A 23,074-nucleotide genomic window follows, 5' to 3' on the forward strand; every position below is an offset into this window, starting at 1 on the left:
ATCTGTAGACATCAGGCTGCTACATCTGAGCTCAGACCGTATGTTAGTGCACCTAGCTCGCCTTGAGACCCAACCCAGAGGAAGTAATAGGTACAGGAGCACGTACTCTAAAAACACTAGCGTTACGGGCCCTGGGCATCCTTGCTTTCAGTATGAGGCAGAAGACGCAAATGGATCATTTGAAAGAGGAAGGTGGCAGATCAGTAATGCAACTATCTCCTCGACCCAGGGCATAGGGAAGAGATCTACCGCCTGGTATTAAGAGATCCCTTAGACAAGCTTTGAGAAATTTGCATGCACAATCTTCTAGATCCACATGCGATGGCATACATATAAACAGGTTCTGTGCCATAACCAAGGCGTCAATGCACTCTACACCGGCACCACCCAAAAGCTCCAAAAGAAATTGCAGAGAATCCAGAAGGCTGCTGCAAGACATAACCTCTACATCCCCTGCCGCAGCCACATCGCTTATCACCTGAGAAACCTCCACTGGCTCCCGATCAACAAAAGAATCACCTTGAAGTTCCTCACGCATGCCTACAAGGTCCTCCACAACATAGGACCTATAAACCTCAACCACCGCCTCTCCTTCTACACTCCCACCAGACACCTCAGCTCCGCCAACCTGGCCCTGGCCACTTCCCATGGATCCACAAGACCACGGCTGTAAGAAGATCCTTCTCCTTCCACGCCGCAAAGACCTGGAACTCTCTTCCTCTACATCTCAGGCAACCACCCTCACTGCCTCAATTCCGGAAGGACCTCAAGAGATGGCTCTTCATCTGAACAGGCTCTTTGATTTTACTGCAGAACACACCCCCGCAGCGACTTGAGACCCTAACAGGGGATTAGCTGCGCTCTATAAGAACCCTGATTGAGTGATTGAGGATGTGTCAAACACTTAGATGATGACACTGCACCTCAAATGACCCATTTGAAAATTATGTGCATGCTGCTTTTTCAGACTCTCATTATTTTAGACGTCACTTCATATGCAGGAAGTCAAAGTCAGTCTCTTCAAGCATAGGATGCTCTCCTGAAATATAAGGAGATGGATGGCACACTTCATCTCCTCCATCATTCACAAATAAGTTGAAAAAGTCTCCGTATAAAGAGGCCAGAAGTCACCTGAGGGTGGAATGTCATATAGACATTGAGAGCACTATCACAGTGATTTCTGAAATTGACCCCCCTTTGGTGATCATCCAGGCCAAATACTCAAAGGACCACAGGCAGGGGAATGACAGAGTCTGGACCACATGGCAGAATATGGTGTGTGTTCTATGTGGCAGGGAACCTTGACTGATTTTGAAGTTGGGTGAAGGGGTCTGGGCGTCAGTGGCACCAATTGGCTCTGGTTGGTCCTGCTTGATGGGCACACAGACCAATGAGTTCTGGCACAATGCAAACTTTGGCCTTTCCAAAGAGAGAAGGGATGGATTCCTTCTTTAAATTGGCCCTCAATAGGAAGAGCTGTTTTCTTCTGAGACCTGGTGGCCCTAGTGTGGTATAAAAATACTCCGTCATCAAGAAATGAGCAAATTTGGGGAAACCTATGCTATGGCTAGGAACCCACAATTAGGCTGAAGCTACTGTCCCCTTTACCTGCAAGTAGAGGTGTGCGAGCCAACAGGTTTACAGGGAGAGCCAAGCCAGAGGTGGGTCAAGTGTCTGGCTAGGGTCTTAGAGCTCATGCACAAACTGAGCCCTGAAAATGTTTGCTATGTAAATCACACAACAAACATTACGTGAAATATGATGAAGCCTCTTCAAAATTCAAGAAAGTGTATTTTGTTAAGATGTGAAGCTTTGAATTTATTAAATCACATTATAGCACTGAACCAAGAAGTACACAATAGGTTTTTGTACAGCTGGTATTCTAAACACACATATTTGAAAGCGATTTCAAACGTGATAATGAAGAAAAAAAGAGTTTTGTCGAAACGAAATAATTGCCTACAGTCACACAATTTAAGAGGGGAAGCCGGCGATTTAACCATCCAGGATTCTGGTTATACTATGCACACATCAGTCAAAAAATGGGTATTATTTATTTTGCCTTATGTGAAGGCTTTTTTTTTTAACCCTTTGTGCATCTTTCTGCAGTTTTTATATAGCTTGCACTTTACATGAGCATTAGTTACATCACACAAGGTCACATGCACTGTTTATAGGCGGGGGAGATTTAGGGATCTACCCACAAACACAGGTGTTTGAGCCAAAACGAGACTCGAACCTGAATGGCAGTTCTGGTCGTAACGCCAGAACATGGGTAAGGAGAGGCCGCTGGACATAAGCCACATGAAAGTTCAGCTCGTTATGGGCTTGGGGTTCCAACAAGACCATGAGCTGATCCTGAGCCAGGTTTCGGGCTGGAGCCTGGCTCGAGCTTTCAGTGGCTTACCCATACCTACCTGGAATGCAATGAGCTGGAATGTACTGAGAAGGACGAAACTACCACATCTGAGGGGAGACAAAACCCCGTCCCACACGATTGAGACCTCCTTAAAGGACAGACTACATTAGACAGCAGGTCCTGGATACACAAGCATCTGCAGCTCAGCTGTGCTGGACCAGCCTACTGCCAGGAAATGTGTGCCTGGTGGTCGTCCCATGTCATTTGCCATAACGTTCGTCTTGTGTCCCTGGCCACTCCAAAGCACTGGAGTCAGCACCCTACATCTCAAGCTTCCAGTGTTATCACATTCGCAAATGTTTGTGACATTCTAAACCCATGCAGGATGCCCTGTCTATCCCCTGTGAATGCTGCCTTGTCCAGTGGGTTCTGGGAGCCCTACACAAACAAATATGATGTCCACACATGGCTCTTTTGAGATACAAGCAACAAAGAGAAGTGAGTAAACATTTATAAGTAGCAACTGTTGGTTCTATCTTATTTCTCACCACCCCAAACGGACGGGTTAGAGGAGCCACTAGCTACCAGAATTGTGTCCTCAACCCATGGCAGCAACACAAGAATCAAAGCACTACAATACATTAAACATCACAACAACACAGCAGACTAGGATGTTTGTCTAGCCCCATTTGCTAACAAACAGCCCTGTTTTCAGCGGCATGTGGTTCTTGTTACATTTTTAGGTAACAGGATTTGGGTCAGGCATGGCTGTTCCAGTTCTGACTTATCCAACCAGCGTGCCTGGACCATGGAAACTAAGAGAAAGAGCAAAGAGTGGTTGCTAAATTGTCCCTCTCTGCCTGGTGCCCAAACCCACTGACTAAACTGTTGGTACCTAAACCAAGCGGCAAACCTTTCAAGACCCGAAGAGATCTGGAGAGTGTCAAAGTCTGTGCAGCGCCTCCTCACAGGATGATATTGCCCCTAGATAGTGCTGGCAGCACCTTGCTGCACTCACACTATAAAACTGTTTGGTGGTGTATCTTGTGCTCACAATGGACAGGACCTTCTGGTTGTCCTTGTTGTTCAAATTTTAACCGGCCCTACTCTTGCCTGCTGTTAATGAAGGAATATCCATTTTATGAAGTATGTGACTGACGGGGCGTGGCTTGGTGCCCGCGGTGAATGGCGACGTCTGGGTGAGGCGCTCCGGTGGGTCCGAAGGATACCGCATCAAGAGGCATCGTCGGGTGGAACCGGGAGTTGCACAGGACGTCGGAAGTCGCATGGAATGCAGTGAGCTCATCAGCGCTATTGTAAGCGCAGCGGGAATACTTTTCTTTGACAAGTGAGTTTCCCAAGCGTTACCGCGAAGTCATGGCCGCCATCTTGCGACGCTCGCAACTGGCAAAAGTCGTTAAAATTGCCACGCTGCTGCCCATATGCAACTTATGACTTGAAATAATTGGATGTTTCTTTAGTATACTGACTGACAGATATTTTAGGCAACCATTTTGATTATTTCCTTGCTTCCTTATGCGCAATCACCTCAGGGCAATGGCACCTTTTGAGATTTACACCACTCAAATGTTACACTATTCCTCAAGGTTTGAGCTACATTATTCTTACTCTTCATGCTTGAGACCATCTTTGTGAAGTCTTTGGTTACTCTACCTGTGGCTCACTGGATGTTTTAAACTTGCTTTGTCTGATGCTACTGCATTTTTGGTAGCTCTTCGTGCAGTTCCTTTTTTCAGCTTAACTTAACTGTACAGAGACAACATTTTTTTGCTCTTACTGCTGTCTGACGGCTGCACTGGTGTCTTTATGAGACGAACGAAGGGTGCTTTATGTTCAACAATGCAGCATAAGCACGTTTTCATTAAAAACTCCAGGATTTTCACTGCATACTCTAGGCTGGAGGATTCTCAGAAGTCTGACCAAGCTCCCCGGAGGCTGACATGGATTCCGTACCTGCATCATCAGGGAAGACATTCACCAAGCGCCTAAAGCATAATCCCACTTCTCCCCAAAACCAGCTTCTCCAATCTCTATGGAGATGCTGTTGAACGAGATAAGAGCCCTCCTGCACTTTATGGAGGAAACCAATTCTAAGCTACAAATCCTTACGGATAACGTGTCTCAACTCGACATAGAGTCACTGCTGCTGAACAAAGTATTTTTACCTTTAGTGATACATGTGCGAATGTCTCCCAGCTTCAATCTCAAGTATCGACACTCCAGAAGCACATCGAAGATTTTGAAAATCGTAGTAGAAGAAATAATCTACGTATTTATGGTCTGAAGGAGGGAGTAGAAGGGTCAGACCCTCTCGCCTTTTTTACTTCTTTTCTTCCCAAGGTGCTTCATCTGGCAGAAGGCATCACACTTAACATCCAAAGAGCACATAGACTAGGTCGTCCCTCCTCTAACTTGTCATCCTCACAAAGACCAAGAGGAGTAATTATATACTTTCTGGAATACACAGACTTGTTGTTGGTGCTATCTGTGGTCAAATCGGCTCAACGCATTACTTGGTCTGGTTCAACTTTGTTTTTCGCACAGGACTATGCCAAGGCTACTGCTAACAGGTGAAAAGCTTTTCTCAATTTGAGGCCAGCTCTCCGATCACTGGGTGCCTGTTATGGCCTCTTTCACCCTTGCCTGTTTAAGGCTACGTACAATAATAGAACAATAACTTATGAAGACCCAGTAAGGCTACAAAGTTTTATCAATTCATGTAACCCGACTGCTATGGACACTCAACGGCCTTCTTCATCGGATAATGCCTGAATTTGTGAATTTCTTGAAGTTATACAGTCCCTAACCCTTCATGGGTTCAGTTTTGATTTCTTCCATGTTCTAATATTCACTCATTGTTGGTTTTGTACATACTCTTCTCAATTATTCAGGTTCTAATCTTTCCTGTATGGAATTGTACACATAAGTTGTTTCCTTAGTCTGCCTAGGCTTTGTTTCCCATTTCTTCTCCCCGTCCTGAATTTTGTATGATTACTGGTTTGCTGTGTTCTCCTTGTTTTCTTGTCCTCCTGTTTATCTTATATTATACTCTATTATCTTACCCTTTAATTGTTGTCCTTTGTTTTCATAGATAGTATATTGTTGGTTTAATCAGCCTAGTTTATCAGTATACTGCTGACGTTCCTGTTTTTGTTTATCTCAACACACATTCTAATTGTATATTTCAATATTTAAATATTTACTCTAACCCCTTTTTCATCGCCCACACAGATTTCTTACTCCTGTAACGTGGTTTCTTCTGGATCCCCTCGTTCAGCTGACCCTAGCCGTGTCGCCTACTCCATGTGGTTCCATCCCCCCTCACGTATATTCCTTGAGTCTCCCTACCTGTTATTTGTTAGTGTGTTTTTCGTTGCATTCTTTGTTTCATGTTCAGCAATGTATTCTATTATCTCTTTCTCTCACTATCTAACTTACTCACAAACTTTCTTTCTTGTGACTTCTCTTTTTCTACTTCTTTGGCTATGCTCATACATCTTTTATAACTTGCATTATTGTAAGCTCATTTTATTCATCCTACTTTCTCATTTTCTTCTTCATATTTTACACTGTTCTTATACGGATTTTGATTTTAGTTTCACAAGCCAGGACTCTTTTATTGTTGTTTATTCTATTATATTGAATTGGACTGGAGATTTAAATTGCTATTTGCTCTTTGATTGTGTGTGTTATGTCACTTAAGTTGGTTTCTTGGAACATTAGGGGATTAAATTCTCCTATTAAGAGACAGAGAGTTTTAACACATTTAGCGAGGTTAAATTCTGATATTGTTTTTTTACAAGAAACACATCTTACGGAAACTGAGTCCATGAAATTAAAGAGGGGCTGGGTGGGTAAGGCTTATTTTTTTTCCTGGGGATAGTAAACGAATTGGAGTTGTAATATTGTGTCGCAAATCTCTTCCAGTCACATTATTGTCACAAGAAGCAGACGTGGATGGGAGATGGCTTATCGTTAAATTATCGCTAAAGGATGGTCCAATATCGTTTTGGCCTGCTATAGCTAAATGAATATCCAGTTGTATTGAGGAGAACTTTATTATGGCTGGGGATTGTAATCAAGTGTTAGATCCCTTTGTAGACAGGAACTCAAAAGTGCCTTTCGTCCCCAACAAGACACACAAATCATTCACTCACATTATATCTCATCACAAATTACTTGATGCCTGGCGCCTTTGTAACCCAACCACCAGGGAATACTCCTTTTACTCCTCTACACATCACACCCAGTCCAGAATTGACTATGTCTTTGTCTCTCATAACATCTCACAATTCCTCACATTTGCAGACATTGGTCCCATTCTTTTATCAGACCACGCTCCCATCTCCATTGGTTTTGATTTATTGCCTAGGAGCAATGCCCCCAGAAGATGGCGTTTTAACAACGCTCTCCTCTTAGATCCCAATTTCTCAACATCATTCACTTCCTTTTTTATTGATTACTTTGAAAAAAATCAGACAGAATCTTTATCACTTGCAATTATTTGGGATGCATTTAAGGCATCAGCAAGGGACTTCATTATAAATTATGTGGCAAAGAAAAGGAAATCTGCACGCAAGATTACGTTAGATCTCGTTCAGGATATCAAAGCACTTGAACACTCATACTATACTTCTCACTCGGAAGATTGCTTAAAAGCTCTTATTAAAGCCAAATTTGAATTTAATAAAAAATATACGGAAGATGCTTCGCTTTACTTGTTAAAATCCAGCGCAAAATTCTAGCAGGAAAAATATTAGCTAACTATTTAAAGATCCGCCAAAACAAAATACATATTGATTCTGTCTTTGACGAACAATCAGTCTTAAAGTTTAAAGACGCTGAAATATTGAAGGAATTTTCTCTTTTCTACAAATCCTTATATTCCTCCCGAAACTCAACCTTCGGATCACTCGTTAGCGCAATTGTTTTCGAATATCCAAACGCCTCAGCAGATTTCTCCGGACTTATCTCAATTAGAGTCTGATCTCTCGCAGCAGAAATTATTTAATGCTCTACAAAACCTTAAAAAGGACAAGGCCCCTGGTCCAGATGGCTTTACTGTTGAGTTTTATACTCATTGTTCTAAGCTTTTATTCCCAAAGCTACATTCACTCATAAGTTTTTTCTCTCTCGTAATAACTACGGTTCTTTCTCAGAGGCCCACATCTGTCTTATCCCTAAGGAAGGTAAGGATCCCAAGTACTGCAAAAACTATAGACCTATCTCTCGTTAATATCGATTCTAAAGCTTTAGCCATACGTCTAGATTCCTATTTACCAAATTTGTTAAGGAAAGAACAATCTGGCTTTGTCAAGGGGCGAGTCATTACCGATAATACACAACTCTTTTTTGACATTCTATCCAAATCGTCCCATCTTGATCACTCTTTGGCGGCAATAGCGCTAGATGCTGAAAAGGCTTTTGATAGGGTTGAATGGAAATATTTATTTTATACTTTAAAATGGTTTGGATTTGGCTCGAATTTTATAAATTTATTATCTCTTCTTTACTCTAACCCTTGCGCCGCAATTTGTGCTAACGGCTTAATTTCCCCTTTTTTTGATCTAGGCAGGGGAGTACGTCAAGGCTGCCCTCTATAGCCTTTCCTTTTTAATTTAGCCCTTGAGCCGTTTCTATACAAATTACGCCAAAATCCCAATATCTGTGGGTTTCAATCGTCTCATGTTCACATCAAACTGGCAGCTTATGCCGACGACATTCTGTTTTTCGTATCCAAACCAGAAGAATCAATTCCTGCCTTCTTGGGGGAGGGGAAAGCTTACTCTTCTATTTCTGGTTACAAATTGAATAATGACAAATGCGAAATATTGCCGTTAACAAAATATACTTTTAGCTCAGAATTTCAAATCTCCCACTTTAAATGGAGTCCGATTAATATTAAATATTTAGGTTTACATTTCACATCTTCAATCTCAGAAACTGTAATTCTATGTATGAATAAGTGTATTCAAAAGATCTCAGATTTGACTGCTAAATGGCATCTTCTTTATCTGTCTTGGTGGGGTCGCTTGGACACCATAAAGATGATGTTATCGCCCATAGATTTATACACCATTTCCAATATTCCGGTTCCAATCCCAACCAAATTAATTTAAAAAGTGACCTCCATTTTATCCTCATTTCTGTGGGGTAACAAAAAACATAGAATGTCCCTGCTAAAATTAATTTGTCCTAAGTCAGACGGAGGAGTTAACTTTCCAGATTTCCATGCTTACCAGAAAGCTCTCCTATTGCGCCAGGCCTCTCTATGGTTGCTTGACTCTACGGATGATTGCCCTCTCTGGACATCAGTAAAACACCTCTTTCTAACTCCTTACTCTTTCTGTGAATACCTTTCCTTTTCTCCTAAACCACAACCCATTTCAACTTCCATAATAAAGCACACTTCCAAGTTACATGAGATACCTTCACACTCCACTCATGTTTCTAAACAATCCTTCTTAAATTCAACGATATGGCATAATAAAAACGTATTAATCCACAACAAACCCTTTTACTGGAAAACTTGGAGACAAAGAGGCTTAATATGGATCTATCAATTGTTCTCAGATTCACAATTTGTACCTTTTGATGCGCTCATGTAGTTATTTAATTTGCCTACCTCCTTTATTAATAAATATAATTTACTTAAAACATCTGTGCTGAAATCTCTTTCCCACCTTCCCACCACACTAAACACTCCTGAAATCCTAGAACCCTCTATTAGTCTTCGGACCTTGTTAATGACCACGCCCAAGGCCTCTATTATTTCCAAACACCTACAAGGTAATGATAACAATAGACAGAAAACAAAAACGGAAGAAGCTTGGGAACATGATTTTACTACTTGTTGGCCATTATTAACGTGGAACGGCATATGGACCAAACTACGCAAGGCCTCCAGAGCAGCAAACATTACCCAAACATTATTCTTTGTATACAATAGATTGTTACTAGCGCCAGCCACTCTATCTAAAAGCTTCTCATCTACTCCGGATACATGTTGGACTTGCTCTTCTCCCAATGCTGACCTATTTCACATGTTATTCATCTGCCCACAGGTGCATCGCTTCTGGAAACAAGTTTGGTCTCAAATTAACTTAATTTATGACACTAAGTTCCCTTTTTCTTTCACTCACATCTTCTTAGGCATTCTTTCGCCCATTTGGGATGATACTCTTCTTAATGTTAAGATTATCGACTTATTATTGGCGGTTGCCTTTCAACAAATTACTGTCGATTGGAAAGACTCATCACAAATCTCTTTTAGGGCTTGGTGGTACACTGGCTGCCATAACCACAGGTTAGACACTGCTTTTGTATATCCTCCTCAAATGGCCGTCAAACGTGCTGTCTTATGGTCGCCTGTCACAATCTTTATTGATACAAGTGCTAGAAAATGTTCATTGCCACAACCCTCTCAACAGGAGGTTCCTAAACCACCTTAGATTCCCTAATGGTTCCATAAGTTTCTACCTTGTACCTACTTGACGTCAATCTTATTTTATCAGTCTGATTCCTTTATTCTGTATGTAATGAGCTTGGAATGTACAGATGTATAATTTATACTGCATATTGTGTGTAAGTCACTACCACTTCTTTTCAATAAAAGTTTTTTTTTAACTGAAAAAAAAGTATGTGACTGACCAAATACTGCCCATTACTGTGCATAATTATAGTACCATCCTGTACCTACATCTGAGACCCACTTCTGCCTCCTGGAGTAATCATTGACGGCTTGGCGAAGGTACCACTGGAGGGTCAAAAGGAGGACTTGGTCAATCCAATTAGAGAAAACATTACCCACCATGGATACTGCCAACTAATCTCTAGCTACCATGGAGCCAAGATAAAATGCTTTGCATTCATAGGGAAGTCATCCAACCAGAGGCGCGCGGAACAATACTCACATTTATAATGTATTAAACAGCATGGTTCTTTGCAGCCTTACCCAAGGTGGATTTTGAAATTGCCCAACCTTTGACTCATAGGCCAAACCTGCTGCCAAAAGTTTAGAAGGGTGGGGGCAATAGCTAGCATTTCTTGAAAGGCTGGAAGATCAGTAATGATTGTACCACACTAATTTGCCAGCTTTAACACCCCTCACTTTTTGTGGCCTTGTGTTAGAACGCCACCTGAGGGGCAGACTGCATTGTCAGAAAATGTACTGGTTTTAATTTGACCCCTTTGTTAAATTTTCAAAGTTGACTTTATTAGTTTGCATAAATGTAAATGTAAATGTAAATGTATGTGTCTTGTAAAGCGCACTGCTGCCCTGAGGCGTCCTGGCGCTGTAGACCGCTGGGGAACCCGTCCTGGCTATCCCTGTGAGATGGTACCTCCAGGGTATCTCCAAGGTGAAACCAGGCATCCCTGGCGAATGTGGGGGGCCGTTGTGGAGATGAGGCAAGCTAATGCCCAGAGTTGCCGAGTGTGTTCCTGGTTAGAGTAGGTACCGAGGCGAGAATTATCGAGTCCATTTTGACCCTGGTCCACGACCCTGCCGCGTCGGGAATTGAACCCTGGTCCCTGGCCGATTCTCTGCTTGCGGATCTGCCGCCTCTAACCAGTGAGCCACACCTCGCCTTAATTTAGTGCATTCACGTATATCTAAAAGCAAGTGTATGAACCAAAAAACTATTATTTTCGTTTCACACTGCTCAACGGAAGACAATCCCAGAAAACTACCATATTGGCCTGCATTAAGCCGCTGTGTGAGATACCTACTTTGTGTCTGATTAAATGAATTAAGGTCACTTCGACAGGGGTAGAGATTTGATCCCAGCCATTTTACACATGTTCAGCTATGATCTACTGGGATCTTTCAAAGCAAACTTCTTGATGGGAGAAGTGTCAGCTTATCCTTAGAGGTGTGGCATTGTGCTTTCACCAGAAGTCTCACTGGGGTCTTACCAGAGGCCCGAGGTCTCACTCAGAAGGAGAAGTGAAATGTCTGGAGCTCCCTCATGTACACTGTAGGTGGGAGCACTGCCTAGATCCAGACCCTTCCATTGACTGGCAGCAGAGAAGGTATTCAGCACAAGTGGAATGGGCTTAGTGGCCTATAACAGAGGCACTGACTTGACGAGGAGACTGGAGCACTTAGAGCTCTGCCAGAACCTGAGTGAGGCTCCACAGCTATCCGGTCCGGTATGAAAGGGCTCTCTACCATTGCTTCACATCCAATCATGTTGGGGTCTTAAGCCTTGTGGTCGAACATGCAGTGTGACGGCCCATACCCATGCGCTTAAAATATATTGCAGAACCCACACTACCACTCACACTTATTTGTATGAAGCCAGAGCCTCAGTTCTTGCCGAGAGGGTTGAAGTATAATGGTCTTACCTGGTGTAAACGCATGCCATCATTGGCTCAGTGTATGGGTGGGTTATAGAGCAGCAGACGAGGCAGCAGCAGGGCCAGGCATAGGGCTTGCTAAATATCTATGCTGACAGAGGGCCTAGTTCTATGACTTTGTGCATATATGTTGTGTGTGCTTGTGTATATGTGTGTCCACAGGGAATAGGGCAAAACATACTGAGAGGGAAGAAGAGATTAAATATTGCTGTGGTTTTCACACCGAGAAGCTGAGCTCTCTGAAAGGAGACCAAGACCAGGGGATAAAATAAATCCGGGCAGCAGTCAGCCCCTACCAATAAAGAGTTGTCCTTATCTCGTTACTGAAACTTGTGATTAACATAAGCTTTTTTTTATCTAGAAGAACTACCCTAAACAGAATGTGTGTTATCTGCATGAGGTCACTCTGAGTAAGAATGTGGGTCTCTATTTTTGGATATTTAAACAATAAAAAGATTTTCTGCATATATATTAAAAAGTCCCAATCACCACATGCTGAGGAAAGCCTTTAAAACTACAAAATTATAATTGAAGTATCAACACACCTTGATATTCTTATCATTCGGGCAACAAGAGGTAACTCTACTAAAGTTGGGCCAGAGTTATACATGAAGGTTTTTTAATAGCCCAAGTTCCATGATTAATCAATCTGCGAGTTGTGGCCAAGAGGGCACTTAACAACTTTACCCTTATAACATGTTAATGGACATTTAGGTACTTAGACGTTTTTATGATGACAAAGCAATGTATGTTTTGTGTAAGAGCCAGTGTTTTGTGCCAGGGATCTTGGGCGATATTTCACCTACAGGGAGACAGATATTAAACAGTCGTTCGGACACCATGTCCTCAAGTGGTATAAAGGATACATTTATTTTTTAAGAGAAGGAACATAAGCATGTGAAGCTGCCTGTCCGCGTGTGGACAGGGAGGTAGGATGGGAGTCAATATGCTGTGGAGTAGAAGGTGGTGACTGAAGGGCGAGAGGTGTAAAACTATTGCAATTTTTGGTAACGTTGGTAAGATAACTCAGTTAACTAATGGGTTAATTTCTAAGATCAAAGTATAAACTGAAAGTCATAAATTCAATCCCCAGCATGTCTACTTAGAATTTCATCCTACTGAGGTTTATACCGTTGTTTTGGTTATTTGTAAAATCGGTTACTACTGTGACTGAGACATAGGTGGTCTTTAAGCGCCCAATTAGTATTCTAGGAAGTGCCTGGAGATGATTATTGTTCTCAAATAAAGGTGTGTTATGTCCAGTCACAACTTTACAAATCCCTAAAGTTTACTGTTTACATTTCCTTACAATGGATTGATTCGAGAGGGGTCTTGTGTGACGCGCTCATTTCGAGAGCCACTCATAGTGTATCAATTATGTTTGTCCCATTCAAGACTGCTGCAGTCTCTCTTTAATTCCTATGCTCTTTTTTCCTGTACATTTGAGCAAACTGTTATTTCTGCAAAATCTAATTATTGATTTGCACTTCAGTTCTTCCAATACTATTTTCATCTCTATATTTAGACTTTTTGGCTCTTTTTTGACTCCTTAGCAATTGTTTGTAGGTCTCGCCTGAGCCAGCACATGCGCTGCCCTGCGAGACATTTAGTAAGTGGGTTTTCAAAGTGCTACCCACAGGTTTTTGCTAGCCTCAAGCGTGCGGTTACGCGCGCGTGAACGTGCACAGCTGCCATTTGGCTTTCTGTAATTGCTCATTAAGCCTTACAGCGCGTGAATCATGTTCCTCTGCTCGCACTACCCCCTCCCTTCTCCCCATCCCTCCTCGTCAGCTTCATTTGTCTCTTCTATCGCTGTGAATCATGCTCCTATGCTCGCACTACCCCCTCCCTTCTCCCCCTCCCTCCTCGTCAGCTTCATTTGCCTCTTCTATCGCTGTGTTGCAGTGCCATGACGTACTCTTTTCATAATTATTACTACCTTCTCCCCCTCATTCCTCGTCAGCTTCATTTGCCTCTTCTATCGCTGTGTTGCAGTGCCATGACCTACTCGTTTCATAATTATTAATGTTTTTGTGCTTAAACATTTCCGTTTTGTTAGTATTAAAGAAATAGACTGCGCGCATTTTGAAAAAATGTGCTATTTCTCTGTGCGATTACTTTCACTTTTGCCGCTGCTGCGTGCGCACCACAAGCGTGCTTTTTTTTTTTTTAATTCACATGCTTCCTTGCAAGTACAAGCATATTCATATTTGATAGCCCTTTCCTGCTGGTAAATGTAATGTTATAGTTTCGGATGTGTTCCTGAGAATGCATGTTTCTAGTCTCCTATTCCCTATATGCGGGGCGTTATTGTATGCCTATGCTGTATGTGGCCATATATACACTTGATGTTCACACCCGTTTGTAAGCTGTATTCTTCTGAGGATAACGAAACGATGCAGTTGTTGGAAAGCAGAAGCGGCCTGGTCCATGACATTAACCACGGACAGGTAGCTGCGTATAAACCCTTTTCATATGAAAAATGGCTGCCCGACTCATAATGGTGGGTGGGGCTTACATCACTGTGAATTATTCAACCCACCGAAATGAAATACGAATTTCTGGCGGGACCTAGATTTTCCTACCACCCTTTTGCACAGGGTGCACAACCACTCATATTTACATCAGCGATTGCTGAGAAAACAGTACCACAACTCCTGTTTTGGTGGTGCATCTGGAAGTTCCTGTGGAAGGCAATTGGTTTGATGCATTTGCAAAGGCAGCTTGGACATTTTCCTTACGTCACCGGTACCATGGAGCAAACACAACTCGTGGACACTAGGCAAGCACAGAGCTTTTGCCTCCAGCCACCATTTACGATTTATTCTAAAGTGGGAACACAGGGCATTACAATAGCAGAGCTTGACGATGTGTGCGTTGTATTTCAGGACAGAGCCAATACGGGGAGGTGAAAGCACACAGCTGCACTCAGGCTACCTGGCTGCTGATTTCTTTCATTTCAGAAAGGAAGGAAGGAGGTGCCCCTTGCACCTCATTTCTAACAGCATTCAATATATGCAGCTCTACTGACCGAGAGGATGCGCACACGTGCCGAAAGGCAGGCCTGATCTCAACCCAAGTAATCAAAACATCACATAAAAGCCGTGCATGGGCATTCAGTGTGATATCCGTGTGCTTTCACGGTCATGCTATGCCTGACTAAAACAATGCGAATGCTGTTGATACTGCTACATGGAATACGTGGCAGTCACTCTCTGCAATGTCAACATGGATGGCCCCCTTCACTCTCTCTGATAAGGTTCGACCCAACCTATTTGGAGCGTTAGCATGGAGTGCAAGATATGCTTACAGCAAACACAAGTCGACAATATGGTTCAAACATGTTCCTTACACCTAGAATGCATGTCCAAGTCCAGTTAGGCGTTTGTGCCTTTAAATGCCAAGAACATGGCAACCATTTTGTGAAACGCCATGACATGGCCAGTTAACGCAATGCTAACGTTTGCTCCTAATAGGCCGATAATGCATAGCCCAACCATCTGTAGATACAGTCACGTGTTTACTCAAGCAGAGTCACCCACCCCACCTTCATATCGGCTCTAAGCAATTCCAGGGCCACCACTCTGGGACCCCCAGTGGTCAGTTGAGGTCGGCATCAGAGCCAATTCTTTATACAGGGTCGCTGCAACCATGCACCCTGTGTGTTCTACAGTACTGTAAGCAATAATCTGTGGTGCCAGTATAATAAAAAACACATACACTTGTGTTATTTTACATATTAGTCAATACAACCGGGAACCGCCACTTTTATACTAAGGAACATGGACTCCTGGTAGGTGGCTCTGCCTCTTCCATTATTGTATATCTTAAAGTTCAGGTAATGTAGATGTCATTGTATTTATATAGCGCTTACTACCCCCGACGTGACGTTGAAAGTACACAGCAACAAACATTTTTGTCTAGCGATCACTTTTACTTTTTCCACTCGCGTCCTTTTTGTTTTAGCGCTCGTGCGCGCACACACACAACTTCCGCTTGTTGGCAGTGTTTACCGAGTTGATCTGTACACTCTTTGTTTCTTTTAATGACGGAGGCATGGCCTGTTGCATCACACGTACTTCACTGACTAACCAGGACAGTGGAAATTCCATCTAACCACTTCCAAACGATTTTTATTAAATCGAGTTGGCTTTTAAAAGCATTTCATTTGTGTCAACGGAAAACTGTTCTGGAGCACCGCTCTGCTCGACTCCCTCAGACACGGAAAGTGAGCATTGACAAAGCCTGCAGTTGGGCTGAAGTGTGGTGAACACGTAGAGCGGTCATCAGAGTGCGGTCAACCCTCACATAGGGTAAGTGCAGCTTAGAACCCTATACAGCTTCGCCTCGTTTCACAGGAAGTAAAATCCCGTAAAGTATGAAACTCCGTCAGTAATCTCTAAGCTCTCTTCAGGTAAGTCTCTGGTGTCAAAGCGCTAGAACCCTTCGGCGACTGCCACGTGCCCTTCCCTCAGTCCCTCTCTCAATTGAACTGTGTGTTTTTGAAATAAGGTGCTTTATTTACGTTTCGATTCTTCAAGGTTGGGAGTCTCACATGCGTACAGTATATTCTAGCTTGATCAACAATTCAATAACTGGTCTACTGTAAATACTGTGCTTCTCTTATTAACATTTCCTTCTGAAATTATCCAGATTAATTGTCGTATTATTTTCTGATTTTATTGATTACTTTTTAAAACACTGCCGCAAAGTTGTGTGCTGCTTTTTTTGTAATTGTAGGGTGTGATGTTCTTTATTTAGACCCCCACTAATCAAATTCTTACATGTGATCAGCATTTCCTGTCTAACTCCCGAGTGTGGCGCAGTATGATTTCATGTAATACTATGTGCACTTATTAATGTATTGCTTTCAGATATTATTTCATTGGATGCAACCGTAATCAATAAGTCCGTAGGGAGTTAGATATTGTTCTTCGTGGTAGCGATATGCATCGGCGCTTTGTACTTCGATTTCACAATTTACTCTCGCTTTTCAGCAGACGTTATGTTTTTGGTTATTGTCTCGTGAGGTAACTTCTAACTCGTTCCCTTTTGTGTAATACAATCCTGTGAGACATGTGTTCTACATCACGACTCCCCTCTCTCGCCTCCTGAGTACAGCTGGGCTCCTAAGAGTCTGCGTGTTCCTGGAGACCATAGCCCCATTGGTTTGTACGTCAAGCAGGCTTTTTTGCGATTTTGAGACTGGTAAGCTTCCCGGGAAATCTAAAGAATTACGCAACGAGCGTTATATATTTTTTTACTCACCTGTAAAGAGAAGCAGCCCCCCTTTCGCCTCTTCTTCAGGCTGCAGTGCTTGTAAGCGAGGCCTCCTGTGTGTCTCTAAGAGTCTGGACTCCAGGCCTGTCCTATGTGTTCAGCATCTGAGCTGCTCAGCTAAAACAAACATCTTTTGCTCCGATTTTATGCCACGAATGAATGTCAAAGTATTAACCTTTGATGCGAAATGGAGGGATACCCTTCTAGTTGGTGAATTGCATAAATAAACCTGAAAACTTGGGATCAATCCCTGCTTCCCACTCTTGACAAAATTGTTTGATCCTAGGCAAATATTTAATTTAAGCAAGCTCCTTTTACTTCATTACCACAAATGACCGCAAGTTTAACTGCATGAGCACGGGATATGCTCTGCACAAAAACCTCTTGCAGCAGATGACGTACTTTTCATAGGTAATAATGTTGCTCCATGTTTTAAAATAATCTAGGTCATGTGCAGGGTACATATGACCACTAACTTGCCTCTTAGTTCACGCGTGGCATTGTCACCAGGGTGGGAAAGTGGGGACAAGGATGTTAAGCATTAGCATAGACAATAGGTCTCGCCTTTGCGACCTTATAAGTGTTTAGCCATGCAACATTTGATGTTGTTGCACCAAGGATATTGTGCTGCATAACTAAATACTTATATGGTCCCAAGAGCTATGCCAATGCTTGTTTCTTGTTGTGGACTGCTTACTGCTTGACTTAAACCACGACTGACAATTACAGGCACCCGAGCACTGCCATCCCTTTGGCCTTATTTATGCAACGAAAGTAATTATTTACATTGGGACGATCATGTTACTCTGTCACAATACTTCTAGCTGTGAGTTTAATTCAATTCCTCTCCAAATAGTGGATGGTTTTAAACCATCCTACAAACAAATTCCTGGTTATGACTTGGAGCAATGTTTCCATCCTACCAGATTTCACATTAGCCTCATCAGTAGCCCTATCTTCAGTCTCATAACTATATGTCCAAGTATATTATATTGTTGTACAACTATGAGTTCACACTTCGAAAAAATTGAAAACAAAAGTGGATACTGCCATATCGAAAGATACATACCAAAGGATCAAGAGGCCTCCAGATCATCCATTATTGCTAATAGACGATAGAGGCCTCTGGAGTTTGACAAAAGAGTCACAGTTTGGGAATTTCATCTTAGCACTGTAGCACAAGTCCATATCGGCCATCCTTTTGTTTGTGTCATTCAGAATTGGCATGTTTTCTTTTTGCTCAGTGCCAAAGCCGAATGGAGCATTCTAGGAGCTCTTCTTTTTAAGTTTCCAACTTCTAGAGTTAGCAAGCTCTCTTCTGATGCCCAAGTAGATGGTTGTGCAGCTCAAGTACAAATTATGTCAGATACAATTATCCTGAAACTTAATGGTCATTTCAAATAGATGTATGTTGAATATCCAAGGAATCAGACACAAAACTTCTGGAATTATCTATTGGGAATACATACACTTTTGGACTTTTTCATTATTAACATATTTCATTGAGAAAAGAACTAAACAAAGAGATCCCCAACATATGTATATCACCCTTCTGAGTAATATCAGACATAGTTATTGACGGGTATGCCTTGTACTCACAACTCATCTTCAAAACAGATTTTCGGGTAGCTGTCCTTCCCGCCACCACTGAGCAACCGATACGCATAGGTATTTTCTGGGCACCCTACCCAGTGGTCGCACTTCTGCCTCTTTGGTGGTGGAGCTAGGGTCAAGAAAAGGAAAGGACGGTTACCAAACTGCCCACTGTTAAAGATACAGAGAAACATTCCACTTAAAAGCCAGTCATTAGTTATATTTTTGTTGCAATAATGCCCTATTGTTTTTATTTAGAAATCATGCTCGGGAAAATCAACATTAGCAAACAGAAGGGCGGAAATTGAATACATGTTTGGTGTGGTCGCTTGCAAAACATTATTTAAACATTTCCACTAACCTCTAATATTATACGACAAGAACATAACTGCAAAAATGTGCAACATCAAAAGAAAGGGCAGGAGCTGGATCATGAGGGGAGCGGGAAATGCTAGCTCGATGACCTGTATATTGTCAATTGGTTAATGGCTTAGCGGAACCCTAACGTTAGGTGATAGGAGCCATGTGATTAGCAGTTGTCATTTAGGGCTTCATTATTGCAGTTAGTGGATGGGGCATTAATCCTTATGGTGCTGAGAGAAAAGGAGGTAATGGTTAGCTCCTGTCTAGCCGTATATGCTTAAATGAGTATAGTAGGTGAACAGTAGAATAAGAAAAGCCAGCCTATATAATCCTCCACATGTGAGAACAAATCACCATAGGTTGGGGCAGTAAATTATGTCGGCAGATAAGATCCTCTCAACTGTTTACACCGGTTGGCGGGAGAAAAGGGTTCATTATCAATTCAAAATCTGAAAGTTTATCTACAATCCTATAAATGCCTCTCTCATTATAAGCAATCCAGGCTAACTCTATAAGACATTCATTTTTCGTAGACGGTCTCAATGGCAAAGGATGCACAATTTTGCTGCCACTAATGATGTTGTCAACCATCTGTGGGTGTGGGTATTGAGATTCGGTAAAATCTCTGGATCCATTCTGGTGCATAAGGTGAGGAATCTATGGTTAGTAGTATCTATCAGAAGCAAGTTGCACAAATACTGATTGCATGCGTTGGCACACTAAAACTAGACCTATGGACAGGAATGAGGTGCTTTGACATAGCAGTGATGTCAACATGGAATAAAAGGATGGGCAACTCTGCAGGAATGGTGAACACTGGCCGAGGTGAAGACATTAAAAAGATTTTTAAAACACATTTTAAAAACTGTACGTTTCATGGAACGAAATTCAGTAGAAAGATGCACCTTGTGATTTCAATGCTTTATTGTGTACTTCAACTGCCGCTTTGACAGATCTTCACAACACACATCAACAAGCATTGGCATAGCCAATATGTCTCGCCTTTGGGACCTTATAAGTGTTTAGCCATGCAACAGTTGCATAACTAAATACTTATAAGGTCCCAAAAGGCGAGACCTATTGACTATGCAAAGCAGCTGCGAAAGTGATCGCAAACGCGATCAAACATCAAAGCGGCCGTGCGGCCGAGAAAGTGAAAGTAATCGCGTAAAGCGCGGCGCGCGCGCACACATGCACTGTAGCTCTAGGCTGGCCTGGTAGCACTTCTTGGAGCCCTCTCAATAGGTCTCGCCAGACCAGCGCATGCGCTGAGTCAGGCGAGACCTAAAAATATGGTTCTACAGTTTGTGGGGTAGATGTATTAGGAGGCACCAGTTTGACAGAGAGTATTAAAGTCTTGGAAGAAGGATATTATAATCAACAAGCTGCTCTCTTTATGGTATTTCTGCTATCTGAGCTGGGCCCAGGTATTTAATCAAATGAGCATAGATAAGTGAAAAATACAAATTTCTATATTTAAAAATGTGCATGAATTAGATAGACGTACCGCTGAAAAGAGTAAGGACACCCTAGCTTTATGTGCTTAGGTGGAGATGAGAGGAAATTAATAAAACTAATGGATGAATATTAGTTGCAAAAAGTACACCATTGTTTTAAGTCTTGGAGGCGCACAAATGTTTCTCAAATTCATAATAACTTCATAACTCTGCATTAAACACCTCTGTTCAGAAACCCCATCAAGAAAAATCTCAGTTGCTGAGATATCAGAGTTGCTTTGGTGGAAAAGTTCAGACGGTGGGCTTTGTGGCAGAGAAATCTCTACAAGGTTTTTGAATGAGATAGAAGATTCTTAAGTACAAGAATCAAAAGATGTCAGTAAGATGGAGATTTTGTGAGCTCATAAAGCAATGCCTCTTTGAACAGGGCACAGAACTGAGGGGCTGCTACCCTGCTTGAGAGAGTTGACCTCTACACCAAGAAGGCTATAAAGGAGCCTCACTGAGGCAAGTCTAAGACTTAAAAGTACAGGCTAAGGGTGTGGCAAAGACACATTGCAGTGTACTGGGTCCTGCAATAAAGCGCTGCCACCTGCTTTACATCCCCATAAACAGCGGCTGCAGGAAGGATCATCCTCTGAGGGCCCATGGTGTTTAACATAATTGGACGTGAGCTAGGTTCGGCCGCAGTCCCAAGAAAGTTTAGTGGTCAGTATTGGGAGACAAGCAAGACAGAGGGTGGGAGGACAACAGTCTTAGGGCAGCAAAGGACAGAGTGGGATACAGGGCCGGTGAGTGGCGTAACAAAACTCGAATCCCCCCCCTCCCCACAAGGTGCATAGAGGCCTCCCCAAGCTGTGGTCCCAGTCAGGAGCTCTCAGGCCTGCCCATGCACAGTGCCGTAGGGGGCCCTCTGGGGCTTGGGCCCTTCCCTGCACCACCAGGGCTGCGGGGGTTATTGTTACGCCACTGGGACCAGTACAGTAATGGCAGTATGGGGAGCTGGACAGGGCTAGCACAGATGAGAGGAAGGGAAGGATAAGCCTGCTTTAGCCATTGAAAATAAATAGAGGGGAGGTGGAATTCAGGACCCAGTACTGAGAAAGGATGTGATACTCAGGAGTACTGCAGAAAAAGGCAGCTGGCACAGGAAGTTAGCAGGCGTCATAGGGCAGTAATGTGGACAGAAGTAAGCATAGATGCAATGCACAGAGACACATGGGCAGTGCAACTACGGTGAACCGTTCGATAGTGGAGGCGGGTTCACAAACCTCCACCATCAGGCTATTGATTTACTCAGACATACTGAATGAGCTGATCTCCAGCATTTTACATTCCTAGGATCCTTTCCCGAAGACCCCTGCAACAGGCAGCAACAGGGGAGAAGAGACCTTCCTGAGCAACATTGTCAGGGATAGTGATGCCTCCAGGTTTCTACCTGCAGACTATATAGATGGTGTTTCTGGAAAAGACACAGAATAGAATAACAATTGTTTCCACTTCTAGCCAGACCACCATAAAAAGTAGGTGTCAGCATAGACCTATTTGACTTTTACTGAGCAAAGGCTCTCGATATCTCATTTAGGTTAAAAAAAAACAGGGAACTGTAAAACCCAATGCATTAATTGTATGTGCACATATTCTGACTATATTATTGTCACGTATATTATTTTGCGCTTTGCAAACATCACTTTGCCACTTTATCAATGTCCCACGTTTATATGTAAACAAATATATCTCCAAAAAGAAGAGATGATAATAGTAAATCACTTGGCATACTAGAATTAATGAAGCAGTCCAAAATAAAATAAAAAGTCTGGAACCCACTAGGAGCATGATTCAGGTGCTATTTTGTGAAGAGATTCAAAAGAGCATTCCAAAGATGGCTCTCATAGACTAGATGGGGGCATTTCTGCAGAAAAAAAAGTAAATGTTACAGATCTTGGCTCCACCAAGTGTGAATGAAGTTGAACTCACCAGGATCAACGCATACTCGAGACCGCATTGGCAATACCAACGCGTCTCAGCTGGTGTTATAATATGCCAGTAATACATCCAATACCACTGGATGGAGATCATTATGCCAAGCATGTTAAATTCTGAAGTGGAAAATGACTGTGTAAGCATCCACAATGTGCCATGGCTCTGTCGGTATTGTTAACTGCATTTGTGCTGGAAGCAGACTCATGATGCTGTCTTGTAGACCGGTGCTTAAGATCAAAAGGCCTATCCCACCAGGAGTCATCCCCATCATGGCCCACCCTGCCGAAATGTTCAGCGAGAAGCCTCCCATAAGAGTTTATTACCTCTTAATTTACGATAAAGAGATTGAGCACGCGGATTGGTAAGAAAAAGGTCACTTCTTATAAGGAGTACCTTCTGTAAGAGATACTAAAAGCAGCACAACAAATGGATGGAATTTATTCCACCATCCAAAAAGGCTATAAAATGGACCAGTCACTGAACAGATATTTTAATATAATTTAACGAAACCGTAATTTTTAAGTATTCGTTTGTACGGATACAAATTTGAACTCTGGTATACTCTTACATGGCTGGGTGGTACGGCAAGGCAATTCTAGGCAAGCACCAAAGGTGGCATCCGCTGGAAGGCAACATTTGGACCCTAGAAGCATCCAAA

General features: G+C 42.5%; 1 protein-coding gene and 1 long non-coding RNA gene across 2 annotated transcripts in view; one reads left to right on the forward strand and one right to left on the reverse strand.

The window, feature by feature from the left end:
- FAM3B (FAM3 metabolism regulating signaling molecule B) overlaps nucleotides 1-23,074 on the reverse strand; it is a 237,444-nt gene that overhangs the window by 57,138 nt on the left and 157,232 nt on the right. Inside the window, exon 3 of the mRNA XM_085621228.1 lies at nucleotides 18,620-18,743. Within this exon, the coding sequence (XP_085477354.1) occupies nucleotides 18,620-18,743 (124 nt within the window). The remainder of the gene's footprint in view (nucleotides 1-18,619; nucleotides 18,744-23,074) is intronic.
- LOC146801751 (uncharacterized) overlaps nucleotides 15,918-23,074 on the forward strand; it is a 232,804-nt gene continuing 225,647 nt past the window's right edge. Inside the window, exon 1 of the long non-coding RNA XR_014967651.1 lies at nucleotides 15,918-16,053. This is a non-coding gene — a long non-coding RNA (uncharacterized LOC146801751). The remainder of the gene's footprint in view (nucleotides 16,054-23,074) is intronic.

The sequence above is a fragment of the Triturus cristatus genome, chromosome 8, assembly GCF_964204655.1.
Source record: "Triturus cristatus chromosome 8, aTriCri1.1, whole genome shotgun sequence".
In the NCBI taxonomy this organism is placed as follows: Eukaryota; Metazoa; Chordata; class Amphibia; order Caudata; family Salamandridae; genus Triturus; species Triturus cristatus.